This window comes from Oryctolagus cuniculus, chromosome 14, assembly GCF_964237555.1.
Source record: "Oryctolagus cuniculus chromosome 14, mOryCun1.1, whole genome shotgun sequence".
Classification (NCBI taxonomy): Eukaryota; Metazoa; Chordata; class Mammalia; order Lagomorpha; family Leporidae; genus Oryctolagus; species Oryctolagus cuniculus.
Genome location: NC_091445.1, coordinates 77554129 through 77577348, shown reverse-complemented (window position 1 = coordinate 77577348; position 23220 = coordinate 77554129). Strand labels below are relative to the sequence as shown.

Sequence of the window (23220 nt, the reverse complement as noted above, 5' to 3'; positions counted from 1 at the left end):
GATAGATGGTTTTTTTTTTTTTAATCCATTTGGCCAATCTGTATTTTTTAACTGGAGAGTTGAGGCCATTCACATTCAAGGTGTCTATTGATGAATAAGGACTTGGTCCTTCCATTTTTCCATAAATATTCCTATTGTTTACTTTGTATTTCCTTTGTATTTTTACTTGGAGTTTTTCTGCCTTCAGCTTCTTTCATAGTGATGACCACGATTCTGTGTTTCTTGTGTAGCACATCCTTAAGCATCTTTTGTAAGGCTGAGTGGGTGGTGACAAGATCTTTTAATTTCTGTATGGTGTGGAAGGTCTTTATTTCACCTTCATTCTTAAATGAGAGCTTTGCAGGGCACAGTATTTTGGGTTGACAGTTTTTTTTCTCTTATGACTTGGAATATTTTTCGACATTTTGTCCTAGCTTGTAGGGTTTCTGAGGAGAAGCCAGCTGTGAGTCTAATTGGAGATCCTCTGAAAGTAATCTGGTGTTTCTTTCATGCACATTTTAGAATCTTCAATGTTTTACTGTGGTGAGTTTTATTACAATGTGTCGTGGTGAAGATCTTTTCTGGGAATGTCTATTAGGAATTTTTTGTGCTTCTTGTACTTGGATGTCCCTTTCTTTCTCCAAATTAGGGGAAGTTTTCTGTTATTTCACTAAAATGATCTTCTAACCCTTTTCCCGTGCCTTCAGAAACTTGTAGAACTCATATTGTGTCATTTTATAGTATCCTGTGGATTCCTAATATGGTTTTTAGTTCTCTAATTTCTTCTTACTGTTTTTTGTCTGACTGTATAATTTCCTGCGATTTACCCTCCAAGTCTGATATTCTTCTTTTGCTTCACTGATTCTGTTAAGGCTTTCCACTGCATTTTTTGTTTTATTGAATTCTTCATTTCCAAAATTTCATTTTTCTTTCTCTTTAAGGTCTCAATTTCATGGGAGAAATTTTCTTTCATGTCATAGATTTCATTAGTTCATGTATTTCCTTCTGATTTACTTCGAAGTAATCATATCAATGTTTTGAATCCCATTTCTGGCATTTCTTCAATCTCTTCATCTTTACAATCTCGTATGGAAGTGTTGTATTCTTTTAGGGTGTCATGTTGTGTTCCTTATTTTTGTTTCTTGAATTGGTGAATTTATTATTGGGTATTTGTGGAGATACTCATTTTTTTCCTGTGGCAGCTTTTATCTTTGTACTATATCTGAGTGGATCAGAGGACTGTTGCTTTCAGGGAATACCTAAAGACCTGTAGTGAGTATGGCCAGGGAGCTCTGTTCAGTGCTCCAAGTGATGGGAATGTTAAGTTGATACTGAGGTTAGGTGTGGTTAATCTTTTTTTAAATCAGAGGGGAGATTTGTTCTGCTCTGTTGGTGTAGATTTAGCTTATTTCCTCTCCTCAAAGAAGACCAGTGCCTGGCTGCTGGCCCCAGTGGGTATGGTATTTGTCTGTGCTTCCACAAGCACAACACAAAGGATCTGCGCAGCCCTCAGTGTAAGCACATTCCCCACCAGTGTCCCTCACCAGGAACAAGGGAGCCCTGAGCAGGTGGACCCTCCCACAGTGACTGCCCAAAGTCCCAGCCACACCCTGAGTTCTCCCACGCAGCCTCGGTGTTTTCACAGTCCTGGCACACAGGCCTTCCACAGTCACGAGTCCCCAGCCCCATGTCAGTCCTCCCCACCAGACTTGGGAGTCTCAGCTCGGCTTGTTGCTAGGCGTGGACATGAGCTGGCACAGCTGTTACATATGTCTAAAATGGTGCCCGCTCTTTATTGGCTTGTTACAGGTCACCATTGCAGGATGATCAGGGGGAGAGAAATGTGCTGCCCTTTTTTTCTCATCTAGCTTGGCAAGTGCACTATCCCCCACAGAGCTCCAAGCCAGATTCCCTCCAGGCTCTTCCTGTAGCTTTACTGCCAGTGGCTTGGGCTGTTGCAGTCTGGTCTTGTCTCGCTCTCCAAAGCTGGTGCCGAAGCTCTCGGCTGCTGGGGTCCTGAGCTGTGGGTGTCCACACCCTCCATGTAGGTTCACTGTGCCTCTCTAGTTAGCGTGGAGTTTCCTCTGCCGTTTTCTCCTTAACTCTTCCCTGAGACTGAACTCTCTCCACTTTTTAAAAAGTATTTTCTCCTAGACTAGAGCAGTAAGCTCCCTCCTTACTCCACCATCTTAATACAATCCCCCTGTTTTTTAATTTAAAATATATATTATCCTGCTTTTTTTTAAAAAAAGATTTATTTATTTGAAAGTCAGAGTTACACAGAGAAGGAGAGGCGGCGGGGGGGGGGGGTGTCTTCCATCCTCTGGTTCACTCCCCAGATGGCTGCAACAGCCGGAGCTGAGCCGATTCGAAGCCAGGAGCCAGGGGCTTCTTCTGGGGCCGAAGGACTTGGGTCATCTTCTACTACTTTCCCAGGCCATAGCAGAGAACTGGATGAGAAGTGGAGCAGCCAGGACTCAAACCGGCACCCATATGGGATGCCAACACTGCAGGTGGCAACTTTACTTGCTACGCCACAGTGCCAGCTCCTTTGCTTTCCTTTGAGTTTCATTTGCATGGAATATCTTGCCTTAGTTTTTCACTGTCAGTCTGTGTGTCCTTAGAGATGAAGTTCCTTCCTTTCTCTTCCTTTCCTTTCTTTTCCTTCCTTCCTTTCCCAGAGAGAGGTCTTCCATCTGTAGTTCACTCCCCAAATGGCTGTAATGGCCGGAGCTGGGCTGATCCAAAATCGGGAGCTTCTTCCAGGTCTCCCATGTAGGTGCAGAGGCCCAAGCACTTCGGACATCTTCTACTGCTTTCCCAGGCCATTAGCAGGGAGCTGGATTGGAAGAGGAGCAGCTGAGACATGAACTGGTGCCCGTATAGGATGTAGGCAGCATGTAATTGGGTTCTTTTTATTTATTTATTTTTTAATATTTTATTTATAGGGCAGAGTTATAAAGGGACAGAGACTGAGAAAGAGATCTTCCATCTGCTGGTTCTCTCCTCAAAGAGCCTTAATGGCCGGAGCTGGGCCAGGCCAAAGCCAGGAGCCAGGAGCTTCATCCAAGTCTCCCATGTGAATGCAGGGGCCCAGGGATTTAGGCCATCCTCTGCTGCTTTCTCAGGTGCATTAGCACGGAGCTGGATCAGAAGCAGAGCAGCTGGGACTTGAACAGGAACCCGTTTAGGATGCCTTCACTGAAGAGGATGGCTTAACCTGCTGTGTCACAGCACTGGCCCCTGGATTTTTTTTTAATCCATTAAGTCACTGTTGGAGAATTTAGTCCCTAGACATTTAAGGTAATTGATAGCTGAGGGCTTATCATTGCCATTTTTCTGTGTGTTTCGTATTATAGCTTCTTTCTCCTTCTTACAGTCTTCATTTAGGGATAAGTGATTTTCTCTGGTGTATTTTGATTCCTTGCTTATTATTCTTGATAACTCTGTACATGTTCCTGCTTTGTGGTTACCATGAGGGTTACAAAAAACTTGTTAGCTAAAGCAGGCTTTCTTGAAATAATAATTTAATTGTAAAGATAGATAAGAAAGGAGATAAGAAATCCTACTAAAGAACTTTACATTTGTATTTCCTTCCTCCCTGCATTTTTTTAAGATTTTATTTATTTGAGAGAGTTACAGACAGTGAGAGGGAGAGATAGAAAGGTCTTCTGTCCGCTGGTTCACTCCCCAAATGGCTGCAATGGCCAGAGCTATGCTTATCCGAAGCCAGGAGCCAGGAGCTTCCTCCAGTCTCCCACATGGATGCAGGGGCCCAAGGACTTGGGGCATCTTCTACTGCTTTCCCATGCCATAGCAGAGAGCTGGATGGGAAGAGGAGCAGCTGGGACTCAAACCAGTGCTCATATGGGAGGCCGGTGCCACAGGCGGAGGATTAACCAACTGTGCCACCGCGCCGGCCCCCTTCCCTGCATTTTGAATTTTTAATGTTAACTTTGACCTCTTTCAATATTGCCTTAATATTTTTATGATTACATATTTTTAGTCTTCATGGTAAAGCTATGAATGATTTACATATCACATCTACAATATTGGACCAATTTGAACTGTTTGTATAGTTGCTCTTCCCAGTGTTTTTCATCTTCAATATTTTCTTCTTGCTAGTATCTTTTTCAATGTAAAGAACTTCCTTTGGCATTTTTTCCTTTTTAAAAAATATTCATATGAAAGGCAGAATGACAGAAATTTTCCACCTGATGGTTTACTCCCCAATTGCCTGTGGTAGACAGGGTTAGGCTAGACCGAAGCTAGGAGCCAGAACTCCATCTGGGTCTCCCGTGTGGGTGCCAGGTCCCCAAGTTCTGGATAGAAGGTGGATCAGAGCAGAGAAGCTGGGACTTGATTGAACTAGGACTGTAATATTGGATGCAGACATCCCGAGTGGTGGCTTAACTCACTGTACCACTGTGCGCACTCCTGCTGAATGTTTCTTGTAAAACAGGTCAGGTGGTGATAAACTCCCAACTTTTGTCTGTTTGGGACTCTTTCTCCCTAATAGCTGAAGGAGAGCTTTGCTGGATGCAGTAGTCTTGGCTACTACAGTACCTTCAGTACTGTAAGAATCTCATCCCACTCCCTCTTGGCCTGTAAGGTTTAGCTGAGAAGTCTGCAGTGTGGTGGATTAGGACCACTTTTATGTGTTACTTGCTTTATTTTTGCTTGCAGATCTGAGAATCCTCTTTAAACGCGGAGATGTTAATAGTTCTGTCCTATATCCTAACTTGGGGTAGACTTGGTGGGGCGGACTCTGACTGGAGGCCTTTGACACCCCTGTGCCTGGGTAGCTGTATCTTTCTGTGGGTTTGGACGGTTTTCTGTCGTCCTCTCTCGGCATATGCTTCCTACCTCTGTGGCACTCTCAAGTCCCTCTCGAATCCCAGTAACTCGAATATTAGCTGGTATTGGTAACTTCTATCATTTGAAATTTCACCAAGTGTACTTTTCAGTAGAGGGATTTCTGCTAGCTTTTGTCTAATTACTTCTATCAAACGTTATAGTCTATATTCTCTTAGATTTCATTGAGTTTCCTTAAAACAGTTATGTTGAAATCTTCATCTGAGCATTTGGAAATTTCGGCCCCAGGCGGCTGCTTTCTGGCACCTTGTTCTGCTCCTTAGTTGAAAGCTGTTTCCTGGAAGCTCTTGACGCTTGTGGTGCGCAATGCCACCCGCACAGTGGACGACGTCTGTGGCTGTCTGTCCAGAAATCCCAAGCAGCCTGTGTTCTCTGAGCCTCTGGATACTTTAGCTGTATCAGCACTAGGTAGCACCCTAGGTTGTCCTTGACCCGAGGTCTGCTGCTCCTGTTTCTCTGAGCAGCCTTCCAGGACTTCTCCTATTCAAATTTGTTTCAGTCCTGCAGGTGAAGCATTGATTATATCCTGAGGAAGTACCTTTAAAAGAGGGCAATGTCAGCCAGCGCCGCGGCGCACTAGGCTAATCCTCCGCCTAGCGGCGCCGGCACACAGGGTTCTAGTCCCGGTTGGGGCGCCGGATTCTGTCCCGGTTGCCCCTCTTCCAGGCCAGCTCTCTGCTGTGGCCCGGGAGTGCAGTGGAGGATGGCCCAAGTGCTTGGGCCCTGCACCCCATGGGAGACCAGAAGCACCTGGCTCCTGCCTTCGGATCAGCGCGGTGTGCCGGCCACAGCGCGCCAGCCGTTGGCAGCCATTGGAGGGTGAACCAATGGCAAAAGAAGACCTTTCTCTCTCTATCCACTCTGTCAAAAAAAAAAAAAAAAAGGGGGGGGGGGATAATGTCCACCTATGGATCTTTTCCTGGGCCTAGGGTAGGATCAGACTCTTGTCCTGTGCCTACAAATACCATATTGCTAGATCACATCTGGAGCCCTCAGCCCACCCAGACCAGTGCAGCTCATGGGTAGGACCGAAACTCACCCTATGGCCTGTGCGTGGCTGAGCTGGGCTCACTGCCTGATGCTGCGCCTATCAACCACTGGTGGTGCTGGCTAGGGGAGAGGCTGCTCCATCAGGACCACAGACATCACTGGGCACCGAAGCAGGTCCAGAGGTTCTGCCTGCAGGCGCTGGCCTGGGGCAGGGACTGTTAGTATCTGCCCCATGCTAGGTTTTTCAGCCTGACAGAGTCCCAGAATGGTTGTCCTGTGATTCTTTGCTCCCTGTGAGAGAGGCAGCCCCTAGGTCTTGGTGTCGCTCCCCGTCTTCGTGGGGGAACGACACAGGACCCTGCGCTGTTCTTTCGTCTGCTCGGCCCTCCCCGGGTTTGCTGCTGGTTCTTCCCGGGTTGGCTACTATCCCTTCCACCTCCGTGGAAGGGCAGTTCCCCCTGGCCGCATTCCCCACTTCCGCAGGGGAGCGGCACACCGCCGGCCGGCTCTCTCGGGGGCTGCACGGGTTCCCTTAGATGTTCCCCATAGATGTTCCTGGTGCATGCCGTCTCTCTCCTCCTTTATAGTCCTCCTCCGCCAATCCCAACTCGGCTGCCCACACGCCGAGTACGCTGCTCTCCAATCAGGAGCAAGTCCTACAGTTTATTAGTTGAACTCGAGGCAGCTGTGCGGAAGCTGTTTACTTCTCTCCCAGCGCCATATTGTGGGAGAGCAGATGCATAGAATAAGTCTTAATTCGAGTAACAGTCTAGTCCGGATTGCTCCCCACAGATCCCCCTTTCTTTTTATTTTTTAGCGTTGATACGCGCCTGTCTTCGGTGTCCCGCGGCACACACTCTGCTCTACTTGCTAGAGTTGCCACAGGCTCTTACAAGTCCTATCAGGCAAACCGAATCCGGGTCCTCTCTTCGCCATGTTGTGAGGAGGTTTTTAGGCGCTGATGCGTGCCTGTGTTCGGTGCCCTGCAGCGCATGCTCTGCTCTGCCTGCAGGGGACTTACAAGACCTATCAGGCAAACCGAATCCAAGCCTTCTCATTGCCTTATTGTGGGGGAGACTTATTAGTGTTGGTTCGTGCCTATCTTCGGTGACCTGCAGCTCATACTCTGGTCGAGCTTTGCTGGCGCTTACCGCCTTAAATCAGGCAGACCGAATCCAAGCTTAATATTGTTGTATTGTGGGGAAGCCTTACTGATGTTAATTCGTGCCTGTCTTCGGTGACCTGCGGCGCATAAGCTGCTAGCTGCCCGCAGGTGCTCATCGCCTCACTTGATTAGGCAGACCGAATCCAAGCTCTCACATTGCAGTGTTGTAGGGAGGCCTTTTTATTTCTCTATTTCTCTATCTCCGGGCATTCCTATTTCTCCCATTTTACTTCTATCTTCCAGCATTCCTATTTTTCTCACTTTACTTCTAAAACTTCTGTTTCTCTTATCCCTGCGGCTTTCCGGCACCTCGCCCCGCCGGCGGGTTCCCGGCTCTGCGCCGCTTCAGCCCGCGCGCCTCTCTCATCTGCGCAGCTTCCCGGCTTTGCGCGGCTCGGCTTCGCGCGCTCCGCGGTCTCCACGCTTAACCCTTTCGCGTCTGAACCACGGCCTCGCCAGCCCAGTTCCCTATCTATTCACGCCCCGTGCTCTCTCTGCACGCAGCGGCTTCCGCGAGTAACACAGCGTAGCTCACGTGTCCGCCACTAGCATTCAATCTAAGTTCCCCGGGCTAGCCTGGCGAATTCAACCCAGCGTACGTCTCCGCCCCACGATTTGGCTTCCCGTCCTTTGCTCCCCGGGCTAATCAGACGGATCCCAACCTGGCTTACGTCTCAGCTTCTGGTTTCAACTTTTCGCCCCCTATTCCCGGGCTAGCTTGAGAACCCCAAAGTGGCTTCCGTTTCCGCCTTGGCCTGCCCCCCGCGGCTTCAATTTCCCTAACACTTTTCTCTACCCGGTATGTTTCCCCAAGCTTTCCTCCAACGATATTCCTCCCTCATTTCTCCTGGCCTCTCCCCACAGTCCGCGTCCGAGTCTGTTTGTTCTAGCTTTCACTTTCGCTTTCGACCTTAGAGATTTCTCCTAGCTTCCCCCCGTAGTCCGTAGTCCGTATCTGAGTCTATGCCTAGGCTTTCAACAGCTTCCTCCGGCTCCTTTTTCGTCCGGCTTTTCCCTAGGCTGTTTGCTAGTCTCTCTCTCCGATATTTTCCCAGTTCTTCCCGTTTCTTCCCTCCTAAGTTTCCTATCCGTCCTAGGTTTCCTATCCGAGTCACGGCACCATTATGTCGCTCCCCGTCTTCGTGGGGGAACGACACAAGACCCTGCCTAGGCTTCATATCCGAGTCACGGCACCATTATGTCGCTCCCCCTCTTCGTGGAGGAGCAACACTGAACCCTGCGCTGTTCTTTCGTCTGCTCGGCCCTCCCCGGGTTTGCTGCTGGTTCTTCCCGGGTTGGCTACTATCCCTTCCACCTCCGTGGAAGGGCAGTTCCCCCTGGCCGCATTCCCCACTTCCGCAGGGGAGCGGCACACCGCCGGCCGGCTCTCTCGGGGGCTGCACGGGTTCCCTTAGATGTTCCCCATAGATGTTCCTGGTGCATGCCGTCTCTCTCCTCCTTTATAGTCCTCCTCCGCCAATCCCAACTCGGCTGCCCACACGCCAAGTACGCTGCTCTCCAATCAGGAGCAAGTCCTACAGTTTATTAGTTGAACTCGAGGCAGCTGTGCGGAAGCTGTTTACTTCTCTCCCAGCGCCATATTGTGGGAGAGCAGATGCATAGAATAAGTCTTAATTCGAGTAACAGTCTAGTCCGGATTGCTCCCCACACTTGGTCACCAGGCCCTGTGCAATCCTGAGGGCACACACCAGGCCTGCAAGAATCCAGGGGTGATACATAGCCAAACAAGTCTGTCTCATGAGGGCACAGGTGTCTGATACTGGAGCAAATGCAGAGCCTGTTCACAGGCACCAGTCTTCGCAGACTGTCAGGATTTGCCCATTCTTGGGCTTTTTCAGCACAGCACTGTTCCGAGACCCAGTCCCATGGCCCCTGGTCATCTGCCCAGGGTGGGAGGAGAGTAGTAAAGGCAGTCCCAGACTGGTCACATCTGGGTCCCACCATCACAGGTCACTGGAGTCTCAGGAGTGTCTGATAAGCTTACCAGATGTCAGCAGCAACACACCTAAAACGAGTCCAACCTGGGGAGTGCAAGTCTGCCCGATGCTGGGCATGTCTAGAGGCGTAGTCAGCGCAGGCTGGAGGGCAAGAGGTGTCTGGGCTTTATCAGACCAGGCGCTGGTCTAGGGACTGCAGGCCTTGTTCCAAACACCCTCTCCTGGCTTCTCCAGGGGTGGCAGGAGCCGCCTAGCTGTGGAGGCTCCAAATACCCACTCCACTGCTAAGGGCAAGGGTCTCAGTCTGACTGAACTGTCATGGTGGGCCTTGGCAGGCACTGCGATTCGGCTCACTGTCTCCCCAGCAGGAGGCGTCTTTCCACATGTGGCTCCCAGGGCTGGGGGAGCGATGACGTGGGCCCTGCTTTCCTTCTTGTTTCTTCGATGTGACCTTTCTTCTGAAGCCGCACTCACCTGGTCTCTGTGGTTCTTGTGAAGGTGACGTGGTGTGTGTACAGCTGTTCATGTTGGTGTTTTGTGGTTGCTGGAAGCAACTTTTTGATGTGCTCCTGTTTTCTGGGGTACAGTGTGATGTTTGGTTCATAATACATTGTGTAGTGAAAATCGGGGAAATTAGCATATTCATCTTAAATTTCTGTCATTTTTTTCTTAGAGAATGCATTCAAAGTCCTTGCTTGCTTCTCACACTTTTGATATGTACAACACATTTTTTTAAAAGGATTTATTTATTTGGAAGGCAGAGTTAGTGAGAGATGGAGATCTTCCACCCACTGGTTCACACCCCAAATGGCCACAATCGCCAGGGCCAGGCCAGGCTGGAACCAGGAGCTTCTTCCAGGTCTCCCACATGAGTTCAGGAGCCCAAGCACTTGGACCATCTTCTGCTGCTTTACCAAGCACATCAGCAGGGAGTTGGGTTGGAAGTGGAGCAGCTGGGTCTTGAACTGGCACTTATACGGGATGCTGGCATCTCTGGTGCTGCCTCCCCCCACCCCATTCTTAGTCACTATATTCCCTGTCTTGTGCTGAAGTACACCAGAATTCAGCCCTAACACTTCCAGTCCCACTCCACTGGACGATCCCAGCCTCTCAACTCGTGAGGGCAAATTTAAACATTTCACAAACGAGTGAGATCATCATTCAGTATTCGAATTCTTGTGCCTGGCTCACTTCATTTAATATCAAGTCCTTCAGGTCCATCCAACCTGTTACACATGACAGGGAGGGAGGGCGAGAGAGTGAGTAAGCCAGCAAGCCAGACAGTGGGAGGGTGAGAAATAGGGCAGGCGGGCGGGCGGGCATGAGACAGGGGAGGCAGAGTGAGACAGGAGGGTGGGCACACAGGCTCTTGTGGGAGGAAGAGAGTGATGGAGAGAGGGGGAGGGAGCAGGGAAGAGGCAGGAGAGGGAGTGCAGGCAGAGCCTGGGGAGAAATAGGCAGGGCAAGACACAGGTTGTGCCAGAGCGACGGCACCAAGGAGGGTGGTACAAGAGACAGTCTGGGCGCGGAGTGCTGGTTCACTCCCCAAGTGGCTGCAATGACCAGGGCTGGGCCAGGCTGAAGCCATCTGGGTCTCCCACAGGAATGCAGGGGGCTCAAGCCCTTGGACTATCTGCTGACCTCCCTGGCCCCTTAGCAGGGAGCTGGAGGAGGAAAGGAGCAGGCAGGACTTGAAGCAGGGCCCATATGGGATGCTGGTGTCACATGCAGCAGCGTGACCCCCTGCTCCACAACAGCCCCATCTACAACCCTCTTATAAGGATGAAATTATTTCAAAACAAAAATAACAACTTTTGTTCAAAAACTTTTATTTACTATAAAGACAAAACACCAAAATAGGTACAAATACTATAAAATTGGTTCAATGGGGTAAAAATTTTAATTAAAATATCTTGATATATTTAAAATAACAAAGGATACATTTAAGCCAAATTTTCTTAACCCAGAGATTTTTTTTTTCTTTTTCTTTTTTTTTTGTAACATTTGCTTGCACAGTAAGGTGCTACTAGAAGTCAGCCCTTCAGCCCTGGAAGTCTTAGGAATCGTAGTCACACAGCAAATGTCATTTCATTGTGGAAGTGAACTTTGGTAGAAGAAACATCTATAGGACACCTGAGGTAGTAGACCTGGAATTAACAGCAGTAGACGCTATTTACAACTTGAGTACCAAGTAACATTAAGAACACAAAAATAATTACACAATACAATTTTCAGTCCAGCTTTGATCCAAAGAAAATAAGAATATTACATCACATTTGCATTGAAAACAAAACAAAAACAACCAGCACAATTACCAGCAAGCTGAGGGAACTGGGAAGGAACTCAAACCCAGTTGGTTTGGACAGCGAGAGCCAGTCTGAGTTGGGAATGTGGTGGGCACGGTGATCTACAAGGTAATACTGATGAGCTGAGGTTCCTCAGTTTCTACAGGTGACACCTCTGCCAGACGCAGGGCCTGTCTGACCAGTAACCTTCCAGGACATACAATGGCAAGAGTGCATCCTTTAAAGCTTGCACATGAAAGAATCGGAAACAATATTACTAGAACTGTGAAAATTCTAAGTAGTCCAAAAAAAAAGTCAAGTACAACACATATACAGCTACCAAACTTCACATTTCTGTACTATTTTTTAACTCTTCAAATATTGCCAATCTTCCAAAACAAAGGAATGTAAAATTTTACTAAAACACATTCACATAAAAAAACTGCCTTTTGAAGATTATATGCAATATATCCCTGTAAACTTATCTTGTAACTTATTTTACTTCCAATTTGTGTTGTACATCTTAAATGTACTCTATATAGCTTATTTAGTTTATCCTGAGTCTTTGAGAATAACCAATTCCATTTCACACTGGCTTCTGAAGAGTTAAAACATCTCAAAGTTGTATTTAATGGTTAATTTAAAAGACTCACCAGAAAAAGGTAAAAGAACAACCATTTTCCTTTGAGATTCCATGCATCTGAATTCTACCCCAGACTAAAACCTCTAGACAGCTGTGCAAAATCCAAAGGATTAGTATGTAAATACAATTCAATTTCACTTTTTTCTCTGAACATATTTTCCAAGTTCAAAGCAAAACTGTTCAAAGACATTTTCAATTGGCAATTGAATACGTTAAAATTCAGTTAAATTTTTCTTAATTGTCTACCAGGCTTACTGTTGAAGATGCATGGTAGAAGGAAAATAGCAGTTCGACTTCTTGGTGGTGATGGTGAATGAGGAACTGTTAAACACAGAGGAAGACTAAAATGGCGTGAAGCTTCCTACCGTTTACCATGAGAAACCAAAGATGTTTAAAAAAATTCAAATAAATTTCAAGGTAATCTTGATCTTGGTTGTAAGCTGCATCACACAGAACAGTTGATTTTCAGTTAATTTATATTTAACCTGCACAGTAAGAGCAGTGACTGACTCAACGTAGGTAGCGCTTTGTTTCAATTGGAAAAACAAATGAAATTAAATCAGTATTTTTAAAAATGCTTGCAGTAGCAAGATATTTAATAAACTCAAGTTCACACCTAGTTCTATTTTTTCTGGTTTGAAAAGATCACCTTTCCCTGAATGTAAAAGAAAAATGAAGGTGAAATGAAAATACAGAACCATAATTTGCAAAAACGAAATGAATGGGCCAACAGTAAAATGCACAATGAGCCACAATTGCCCAGGAATTAAAAAAATAAAGGTCAACTGTGGGTCATCAGGAAGTTATCAACTTTTAAAAATATATGGATTTACTGCTACTTGTAGCACACTCTGACCTTGAAGAGGCAGATACTGATTTTTCATAGCCAGTGACAAAAACAACGGAATTGCAGAGCCCCCTGCTTGTGATCACTCTAGAAAATGGAAGAATAATTGAAACACTCAAATTGATCCTGAGCCCCTCAGCTGCTAATATTGCTGAAAAAGTGCTCCAAAATATAAAATTGTTTATTTAGTCATGCAAACTTTACTGCTTTCCTGTTCACCTAGGGCCAGTTCTTTGAAAGGCACGGTTTACAGTTTCTGCACAAGTTGTGGACTTCTGCATACTGAGCTTAGGTACAGATCATGATTTGTCAATCACATACTTAGGTAAGGGTTCCCGCTGGCCTCGGTCACGGCTGCTCAGGGGCACGAAGGCCAGCAGGTTATCAGCGTGGTTCCTCACACGAGTCTTTTGCTCTGGCTGAGCGTCCTGTCTCTGCGACGGCGTGTCTGCACCACTGGCTACCACGTGGTACGGAAGACGGGGTGCTTCAGTAGCTCTCTTGAGGGAGGCCTGTCCTGAGGTTGCAGTTCTAAGCAGCGCAGGGCCACGTCCCGTAACCCGGGTGACAGATGTGACGGGATGGATGGAGCAGTAGTTGCACTAGCGATCTAGGAGAAAAGACCAGAGGGCTGACACTTCCCGTAGCTGGGCCTTGCGCCAGGGAGCCTGTGTGCACACACTCAACCTCGGTCATCCATTCAGCTGGGGCGCTGACGCAAAGGGAGAGGACTTTCTCTGCCAAGAGAAAAACCCCGGGAAAGCTCACCCACCAGAGGGGAGGCTTCCTCTAAACGCCGGTCAAACTTCAGGGTTTTGGCATCGGGTCAAATATACCCTATTCAGATGGGCGCTACAGGTTTTACTATCTCAAAGAACAAATGATCAAGTAGGAAATGTACTTACTCAAATGGATCCTACTTTCCTGAGAGTCACTCTCCTAGATGGTTTGTTACTTCTGCTTCATTGAACATTTTCCTTTTTAAGCACAGAAATATTTGAAGCGTAAAAGACTAAATCTGTCCAGTCTATCTAGTACATCCAAAACACAACTGCACTGATTTTTTCCTTCAGTGTCACATAAATCCTAATTCTTAGTATCAAACACTATGAAGAACTAACTCTTTGCTAAACAGGTTAAATATTAAATCATTTAAACCTACCTACTCATTCCTAATCACAAGAAAACACCCCTTAGATCTTCTTCATAAAAATCTACAAAAGGGATCACTTTAAACACTTTTTCCACCTATCAATAGATCTTGTACACTTTCTACATCAACACCAACAGCCTCACATTACTCTCTAATGTCTGTACAGCTCTGCATTGTGTGGATAATTTAATTACTTTCTTACGGATGGATACCCTAGCTAGTTCAGGTCTGGGATATTATAAGCAATAGTGTAATAGATGATCCTGAACTTGGCAACTTTCTACAGGTACATGTAAAGTAAATTTCTAACAGTGAGCACAAGTCTATTTAAAATTTCAGCAGATATTACCAAGTCATTTGCTTAAAACAGGGTGGGGGAAGGGGGGCTACAACAATTTAAACCACCACAAACATGGCATAGAACTGAGAAAGCTGTTTTTCTATCTGGTTGCCTTCACAGAGCTCAAAGTATTCATTAGAAGTTAAGCAAACTGAAAATGCTGCACAAAAATTCTCTTAGTTCTATCTACGAAGCAGAATGTAACTGAACCTGTTAAAATGCAACTGTGCAATATGAACTCACTTCCTATTATCTCCAGGGTTTCACCAAAACTCTGAGAACAGCATCAAACTTTGAAATCGATACTGGCCGTGAGTGTTTACTGAGCACCTTCTGTCCAGGGAGGAAGAGAAGTGCATCACACATGAAGGGACTCGAGGGCAGCCAGAGTTTGACCCACAGAAAAGGGACGGGGGAGGACGGAGGAAGACAGGAGAAGAGTGATGGTATGAAACAGGGGTTGTCCAAGGTGGCTAAGGACGTGCAGAGAGCACATGGCAGGTGAGAGGTAACGTGGGCACCAAGTGCCCAAGGCCCTCCTGTATCTGATTCTCTTCATAATCTCATGAAGTAGGCACTATTTTTACACCCATTTCACAAATGAGCAAACCGAGGGTAAACACAAAAAGTCATCTTAGTGTCCCATGGCCACTGAGGGCTGGAGTCAGGGTGTGAAACAAGAGGGTCTGACTCCAAAGCCTGTACTACTATGACGGGACTGCTCAAAGCTAAAAATCTCAACCACTCCACTAGTCCATGGAGGAAATGGAGAATGGATTTAATAGCTGTAAAAAGCTAGAAAGAATTTGGCAAGACCTGGTTGTGAATTTTTTAGATACACAAAATGGAAAATTAAATTTTTAAAAAATTATGAATTGTGAAAATACATAAATCTTCTAGTTTTTTTTTTTTTTTTTTTTTTTTTTGACAGGCAGAGTGGACAGTGAGAGAGAGAGACAGAGAGAAAGGTCTTCCTTTGCCGTTGGATCACCCTCCAATGGCCGCCACTGCAGCCGGCGCACCGCGCTGATCCGATGGCAGGAGCCAGGATCCAGGTGCTTTTCCTGGTCTCCCATGGGGTGCAGGGCCCAAGCACCTGGGCCATCCTCCACTGCACTCCCTGGCCATAGCAGAGAGCTGGCCTGGAAGAGGGGCAACCGGGACAGAATCCGGTGCCCCAACCGGGACTAGAACCCGGTGTGCTGGCGCCGCAAGGTGGAGGATTAGCCTATTGAGCCACGGCGCCGGCTCAATCTTCTAGTTTTTAAAGTGACAGATATATGCAAGGGACTTCAAAAAGTCCATGGAAAAACAGAACTAAAAAGATTTATTTTGGAGCAAAAAAGTTTCCACAATTTTTTAAAGCTAGAAACCTTTTCTTCATGCATTTCATGTATACGAGTTTAGGAACATACCTATAAACTTTGAAGCCCCCTTGAACATGAGCAATGACTCAGTATTAGAAAATTCAGTGTTTGTAGTGACTTACAAAGCATGCCTACTTCAACTAGTGACAACTGATCACACAGGCCACCAACACTGACAACCCCAAGTTCCTGGAGACATATTTATTTCAAGGAAGCTTTAACTTTGTGTTGGACTGATCATTAGCGAGAACCTGTGAGAATATGCCTCCTGTCACTTTGAGCCCAAAGGAGAAATTCTGACCTCACAATTACCTTAAATATTAAAGCAAGATGATTGGAGTGTTTTTCTGCATTCCAAGGTGGTTTTGCGCAAGCCATTTCTATAATAGCACAGCCAACACTCCAGACGTCACAGCTCCTACCATACTGCTGACCTCTTAGTACCTGAAATACAGAAGAGTTAATTTGGAAATGGGACTTATTTAAATAAAAACCATTTTGCAGTTATGAATACTAGCTTTTTAACTTCAGAGCAAAACAACGGTACCAAGAGCAATGACATGGACTATCTGCTGTTTCATCTGTTTCACTAACAAGATTACTCTCCTATCTGCAACAAATATTCTGGGAAATTGTGAGATTCTAGAGTCCTGTCACAGAATTGGGAGGCAGCCCAGTGCTCCTGGTAAAGCAGGGGACCAGAGGACAACACTGACTGATCACATGAACATGAAGGGCTCTGCCACAGGAGCCACGCAAGTTCAACGTCTCCCACTGCCAGGAAGACCAACCTCTGTGTGTTCATCTCCCTTCAGAAGAGACAAACTATTACAATTTTTTATTGTGTGCACTTTGGTTTTACTACAAAACAGCTACCGTAAATTACCCAGCAATTCCTGGTTAGAAACACTGAGCAAATCTACTAAAGCCGAACTTCTATAATTCTGTCAAGATAAAGACAGAAAGGCCTGAAATGAAGACTACTATTAAGGGGCTGGAACTGTGGCGTGTAGTGGGCTAAGCCACTGACTGCAACGTCAGCATCCCACATGGGGGCCAGTTCGTGTCCCAGCTGCTCCATTTCCAATCCAGCTCCTTGCTAAGGTGCTTGGAGAGCAACAGAAGATGGCCCAAGTATTGGGAGACACAGCAGAAGCTCCTGGCTTCGGCCTGGCCCAGCCCCAGCTATTGCAACCACCTGGGGAGTGAACCAGTGGAGGGAGATATCTGTAACTCTACCTTTTGAATAAATAAAATCAATCTTCTAAAAAAAAAAAACAAAAGAATACTATTAAAATCTTATTTTTAGGGCTGCAGACTTCTAATTGGTAAGTATAAATAGGATACCGATGCTTGATAATATGGTGTAATGCTGTCGCACAGAACTCCAAACATTTTCTTTTATTGCACTCAAAGCTGCTTCTCACCTCAGGTGCCATGAATGCGATCGTCCCCAGTAACTGTCCCTGAAACTCTCCTGCACCAGTGCCTTTCGATGCCAACCTGGCTGCAGCTCCAAAATCTGCAATTCTCAGTCTCTGACCTGTGCTGTCAATCAGCAAATTGGCACCTGTCAACAAGAAGAGCAAATGACCTATGTTAACAAAATAAGGACAGATTAAAAATCCAGAAGAGGCTACTGAGGAAGTCGGGACTGCGGCAAAGAAAAGAAGGGGATTCCTGTCCCAGGCGCCATGGCAGCTGGTCTCGTCCCCTCACTGCGTGATCACTACAGGGACCCGGGTCATCTCCGGCAAAGTAACCGAAAGCCTCAGAGGGCCGGTCTGAAGGACAGGCACAGGGACACAGTGAAGCTGAAGTACTGAGACCTTCAACAGAATGATTTCCAACAAACACTTTTTTTCCAAAATTACAATTTTAGTGTGACTTTCATTTTAAGACAGTTCTGTTGAAGCATTAACTGATCTAGACCAAGTCAAACTGTCACAGCTTAATGTTACAGAACTACTTCAATACATCATCAAACACCAGCTAGAGACTTATGACAGAAGACCAACATTGCTCTGAACAAAAATAAGCTGAACTTGCAAAATATTTGGAAGGATTTTTCTTGAAAGAAGTTTAAGATATTCCAGTTATTCTCAATAAACAGAAATGTTTTCAGAGTCAGAACACCATGAAGTCAAGAGACCCAAATTCTACACTTTCTGCCACCAACAGCAGTAAATCTGTGAAAAGCTAGCCTCCGACACAGGGAAAGCAACTGCCTGTAGCGTGAGGAACACGGATCAAGCCACCCGACGCTCCTTACAGCTCTAACATCCTAGAGCTCAAGATGAACAATCCCTCAGCTAGACACTTGGTTCAGAGCAATTACGTGCATTGTCTCACTGTCACCAACAATGCACCAAGAATGCCCCACCTTTGACATCTCTGTGAATGATCTGGTTCTCATGGAGGTAGGACAGGCCACGAAGCAGCTGCTCAGTATAATTAATAACGACTGATTCCTTAAAGGCTCCGTATTTACTCAGCAAATGGGCCACAGATCCCCCTAGAAGAGAAACACAAAACACTAATGATAAACCGAAGCCAGAATTTAAAGTATTCATTACACTTTGGTTCCTTAAGCTTGTTACTGTATGAGCTCACATTCACATCTGAAACGTTATATTTATATCCCAGAAGTGAAACTGAAATGAACTAACACATCCTGAACTATCTCAAAAGTCTATATTAGGAGAGATTTTCATGGAACCCTCATGGAACAAGTTAAGGGGACGGACAAGACTTCAGAAGCTTTTAAAGTTAACAATTTTGGCTAGAACTGTTCCTGAAAAGTACTATTCATTTCTGCCTTCTCAACCAAAATATACAGAACGTGACGGGGTGAGGTCTGCCCATACTGGAGCATGTGGCTTCAGGTCTTAGCTTTGGCCCCCGATTCCGGCTTCTTGCAAAGCAGACTCTAGGAAACATCTGATGGCTCAAGCAGTTGGGCCCCTCCACATGGGCACCTGGATTGAGCGCTGGTTCCCAGTTTCAGAGGCATTTGGTGAGGGACCCAGTGAATGGGAGCTTGATCTCTCTCTCTGCCACCCACCAACCAACCAAAACACTTATTAATGGCTAAGTAAAAAATACTAACATGAGGACAGTTGTTGTGGCCCCAACACGTTGATCTGCTGCTTGGGACACCTGCAACCCACATACAAGAATTTGCTTCGTGTCTTAGCTTTTCTACTTCTGATCTAGCTACCTGCAAGTGCACCTGGGAGGCAGCAGATAATGGCTTAGGTACTTGGGGCCCTGCCACCCACATGGGAAAATGAAAGGAGCTTCTGGCTTCAGCCTGGGCCAGCCCCAGCCTTTGTGGGCAGTTGTGGAGTGAACCAGTAGATAGAAGATCTGTCTCAACTAAATCTTAAGAAAAAATTTAAAATGCTAACATGTTATTGAGCAGAGGATAAAGAGAATGAGAAGGAAGAGCCAAAAGACCCAGAGTTAGGCTGCATCCACAGTGACCACTGACTAGCTCTAACCTGGGACAAGTAACACACTCAAAGATCCTCATTTAAATAATCAACCTATCTACTCTGTATATCCTCAAGAAAAGTAAAAGAAAAAGGAAGGAAGAGAGACAGTAGGTGGGAAGTATCACTGTGCTCCTAAATCTGTATATATGAAATACACAAAACTTGTTCACCTTAAAAAAAAAAAATACACTCAAGAACTGACAGGCAAACAAAAAGGCATTTTAAAACACATACGAACCTAAGAAGTTAATCTATCGTAACTCAAGTCACTTTACCATATACATGGTATAACACAAGATAAAACTTAGTCTTTGTCCGAGTTGACAAGGTTTAACTTTATGCTTCAGTGCTAGTTTATCTGTTAGGTTTCTCCAATTGTATCTTAATTTTGTTTATTATTGGAACACTCCTAAATCAATCCAGTTAGTGATGATCACCTGGGATCTTTTATATGCAGGTGGAAAAAATTATAAAACAATGCTACACAATTATTTAAAAACACCTAGAACAATTAAAAAGGTAGAGGCAGTAACTATTTATATTTACATGAAAGATAACGTATTTGCAGTTTCTATGTTTGGGGTGACTTACTTTAGGAAATCCAAGGCATTTAATAAAATTTTTTCCTAGACTTACCAGCAGCCAGTTAAGTATGTACAAGTCTAATCTACAGCATGCACACACCTGCCATCCACTCAATGAAGAGATTATAGTTGCTCTTCTCACACGTGGCTCCCAACATCCTGATGATGTTCGGGTGATTCAGATGGCTCATCATTCTGATCTCTTCTCGCAGGGCTTCCACCACTTCCTCCTGCTCAGAGGACGTGTTTCTGACATATGTCACCTATTTCAAATAAACATTCACAAAGTGTTGAATTCTGATGAGATTCTATTACAGCTTTCACTTAACAATCTGATCTAAAATGACAAATCCTGATTAGCTGATACACTAATAGCAGCTGCCAACATGATGTACTTTGTGAAAAGGCCAAATCAGATGCTTGTGGACAGTCAATCTAGCCAAGCAAGCATCTGAAATGTAAAAAAAAAATACAAAAACTTGAGATACAGCCAATTCTCTATAGAGTAAAAATAGGAAAAGCCTCATCGAAAAAAAAAATACCCTTTTTTTTTTTTACAGGTAGAGTGGACAGTGAGAGAAAGACAGAAAGGTCTCCCTTTGCTGTTGGTTCACCCTCCAATGGCCACCGCGGCCGGCGCACCGCGCTGATCCAAAGGCAGGAGCCAGGTGCTTCTCCTGGTCTCCCATGGGGTGCAGGGCCCAAGCACTTGGGCCATCCTCCACTGCACTCCCTGGCCACAGCAGAGAGCTGGCCTGGAAGAGGGGCAACCAGGACAGAATCTGGCACCCTGACCGGGACTAGAACCCTGTGTGCCGGCGCCGCTAGGCGGAGGATTAGACTATTGAGCCGCGGTGCTGGCTAAAAACAATACTTTTAAAAATGAAAGCTTTATAATTTTAAAATTCATATCCTGATAAGCATGCTCATTTAAAAAAGTAAAGCACAGGGGGACCAGTGCTCACATATTGAGTAGGGCTTCCGCCTGCAACGCGGGCTCCCACATGGGCACTGGTTCTCGTCCTGTTTGCTCCACTTACCCAGTTCACTGCTAATGAGACTGGGAAAGGCAGCGGAAGACGGTCTAAGTGCTTGGGCCACTGCTACCCAAAGGGGCAACCTGGAAGAAGCTCCTGTGTTCAGCCTGGCCCAGTCCTGACCACTGTGGCCATCTGGGGAGTGAACAACTGGATAGAACATCTCCCTCTGTTTCTCCCTAACTCTGATTTTCAAGGAAATACATAAATCTTAAAATCTAACTTCTATGAGGCCTACCTTGGTATTATCTCTTACCAAGCTTCAACTGTTCATAAACTATTTCATGACGGTTCTGGTGGTCTGGCAATATCTACTTTGAAATTTAGGTTTCCCAAAGTTTACAGAACTAAAATACACATACACACAAAGATACCTCATTTATTCTTTTTACCTGCTCATGCTTTTTATAATTTGAATCATTTCATTTATATGCTCACTAGATATTTACCTGTTTAACAGCCATTAAAGTTCCAGTTCCCACATCTTGAGCCTGATAACAAGAAGAAAACGCTCCAAGGCCTATCTGCTGCCCCTTCAGCCACTCGGTGTCTTCTCTGTAAGGCTGTTTTGCTTTGGTATGTCCTGGTAGAGTTTCTGGTGTCTGTATGTTAAATGGAAGCAATCTTTACTGTTCAGTTAAAAGGGTAAGGTTTCTGTGAAAAAATATTACTCTTGTTCAGTCTGGGTTCCCAAAACACCATTATACTTGACTCTGAACGGCCGCTGTGAGTGACCGATGTCTAATGCAGAAGTGATCCCCATTACAGAATCACAGAAGTGAGTCCACAGAATCACATACAGATGCCTTAGAAATAAGGCAAGGAGTATTGCTGCTTAAACAAGACAAACATCATTACTTAATAATTCTGTGAGAAACCTGACTGCATTGATTAAGCTCTGTTAAAAGCAGCATTTCTGAATTTAGCACGATCCAAGCAAACTCTGTCTCCTCTTAGGAGACTCTATACTTACATCCTGTTGGATAATGATGATATCTTCTCCGTTTTCAACCTGCAGTTGAGGAACTATGGGGAGGGCATCCTGCGATGCTGACATTGCCATGGCAATGGCTAAAGCTTCTTCTTCCTCAGCTTCCATCTTCTCTTTGCACTTCTGATTATGATTTACATCATCTTTGTAGGTGTCATCATTCTCAGCCTTTTCAGGAGACAGGACAGCAACTTCTGACTTGAAGGTTACTGTTGTGTCACTAGAAGGCATGGAAGCTTCAAGAAGGTCCTCGATACTGGAGTTGAGCTCTGTATTGACATCTAATCTGCCTTTCTCCTCGACTGGGGTGAACACTGTCTCATCACTGGGTATAACAGCATTACTACCATGGCTGCTACTGCCAATGCTGTCGTCACATTTGGAAGTAGTGCTCAGATCAAGTGTCATGCCATTTTTTGAGGCATCTCCCTGTTTACTTGTATTACCTGGCGTAGGTCGAGATGGCTTTGGCCTGTGTATGTTACTGGAGGGCAGGGGTCTCGATTGAGTAAAGATTGGGGAGAGTTTATCTGAGTCTTTGTTTTCACAACAGTTTCTCTGGAATTGTAGAGAAAACTTGCGTTGTGTCTGAGGAGATGCAGAGGGTATTTTGCAGGGAACGAATCCCTGAGGTCTATGCTTACAGACATCTGTTACAGTGCCGGCTGGTCCAGATGGGGCCGAGGAGGAAGGGGTTGATAAGGCTGGGAACCCTAATTGCGAATGATGAGATAAAGGAGAAGAGTTCAAACACTGACTGTGGGGTCTGCCTTTTGTCTGAATCACTGGCTTTGGCTGCTCTGTTGTTGCTGAACAAGGAAGTCCCAGTGAAATGCTGGCCAGTCTGTCAGAAATGTCCTCTGAGCTGGCACTCAATTTTGCAGCACACAATCCTTTTCCAGTTTTCTCTGTATGGGCTGTGCACTCACGGGAGCCGTTCTCTGTGGTTTCGGGATAGCTGTTAGGGACAGATGCCTGCAGAAAGCTGTCCTGGCGGCGTCCCAGGCCGTCTTCCATGTCTAGCTGGATGGCCTCAGCAATTTCCACCTCATCCGCAATAGCCAGCAGCCGGCGGCGCATCCTGGTGAAGTGAGTAGAGCTGGAGACGGTCAGCATCTCCAACAGCTTTGAAAACACGTGGGGCACTGCGGTCACCATCCTCGCAGAACTCAAGTAGATCCTTCGGGAGAGTTTACCCACCATTGAGTGGGAATTATCAATGGACTGCAAAGCAAAGGTTAAGAGGGACAGCAGCTTCTTATACCTGGAAAAAAAAAATTCCATCACTACAAAAGTTCAAATTACTGAAAAATACATGCAGATAAAATGGTTTCAATTTACACTTTGTACACTTCAAAAAGCCACTTAATATAAAGGATTTACAAATCTGTAATTACACAGCCTAGCTTTCAGGTTTTTATGTCAATCAAATATTAAGGTATCAGTATCCTACCTATGCTCTATGTAAATTCTGAATCTTTCATAGTTCTAATATGTGTCACTCTTAAG

At 45.6% G+C, this 23220-nt stretch overlaps 1 protein-coding gene across 1 annotated transcript in view; it reads right to left on the bottom strand.

The window, feature by feature from the left end:
* Positions 1–10779: 10779 nt before the first annotated feature.
* MAP3K1 (mitogen-activated protein kinase kinase kinase 1) overlaps positions 10780–23220 on the bottom strand; it is a 74658-nt gene continuing 62217 nt past the window's right edge. Inside the window, exons 14-20 of the mRNA XM_051853771.2 lie at positions 21694–22975; positions 21170–21322; positions 19784–19946; positions 17986–18117; positions 17030–17172; positions 15915–16046; positions 10780–13352 (exon numbers count right to left, since the gene is read on the bottom strand). Coding sequence (XP_051709731.1) covers positions 13203–13352; positions 15915–16046; positions 17030–17172; positions 17986–18117; positions 19784–19946; positions 21170–21322; positions 21694–22975 — 2155 coding nt within the window. The 3' untranslated portion in view covers positions 10780–13202. The remainder of the gene's footprint in view (positions 13353–15914; positions 16047–17029; positions 17173–17985; positions 18118–19783; positions 19947–21169; positions 21323–21693; positions 22976–23220) is intronic.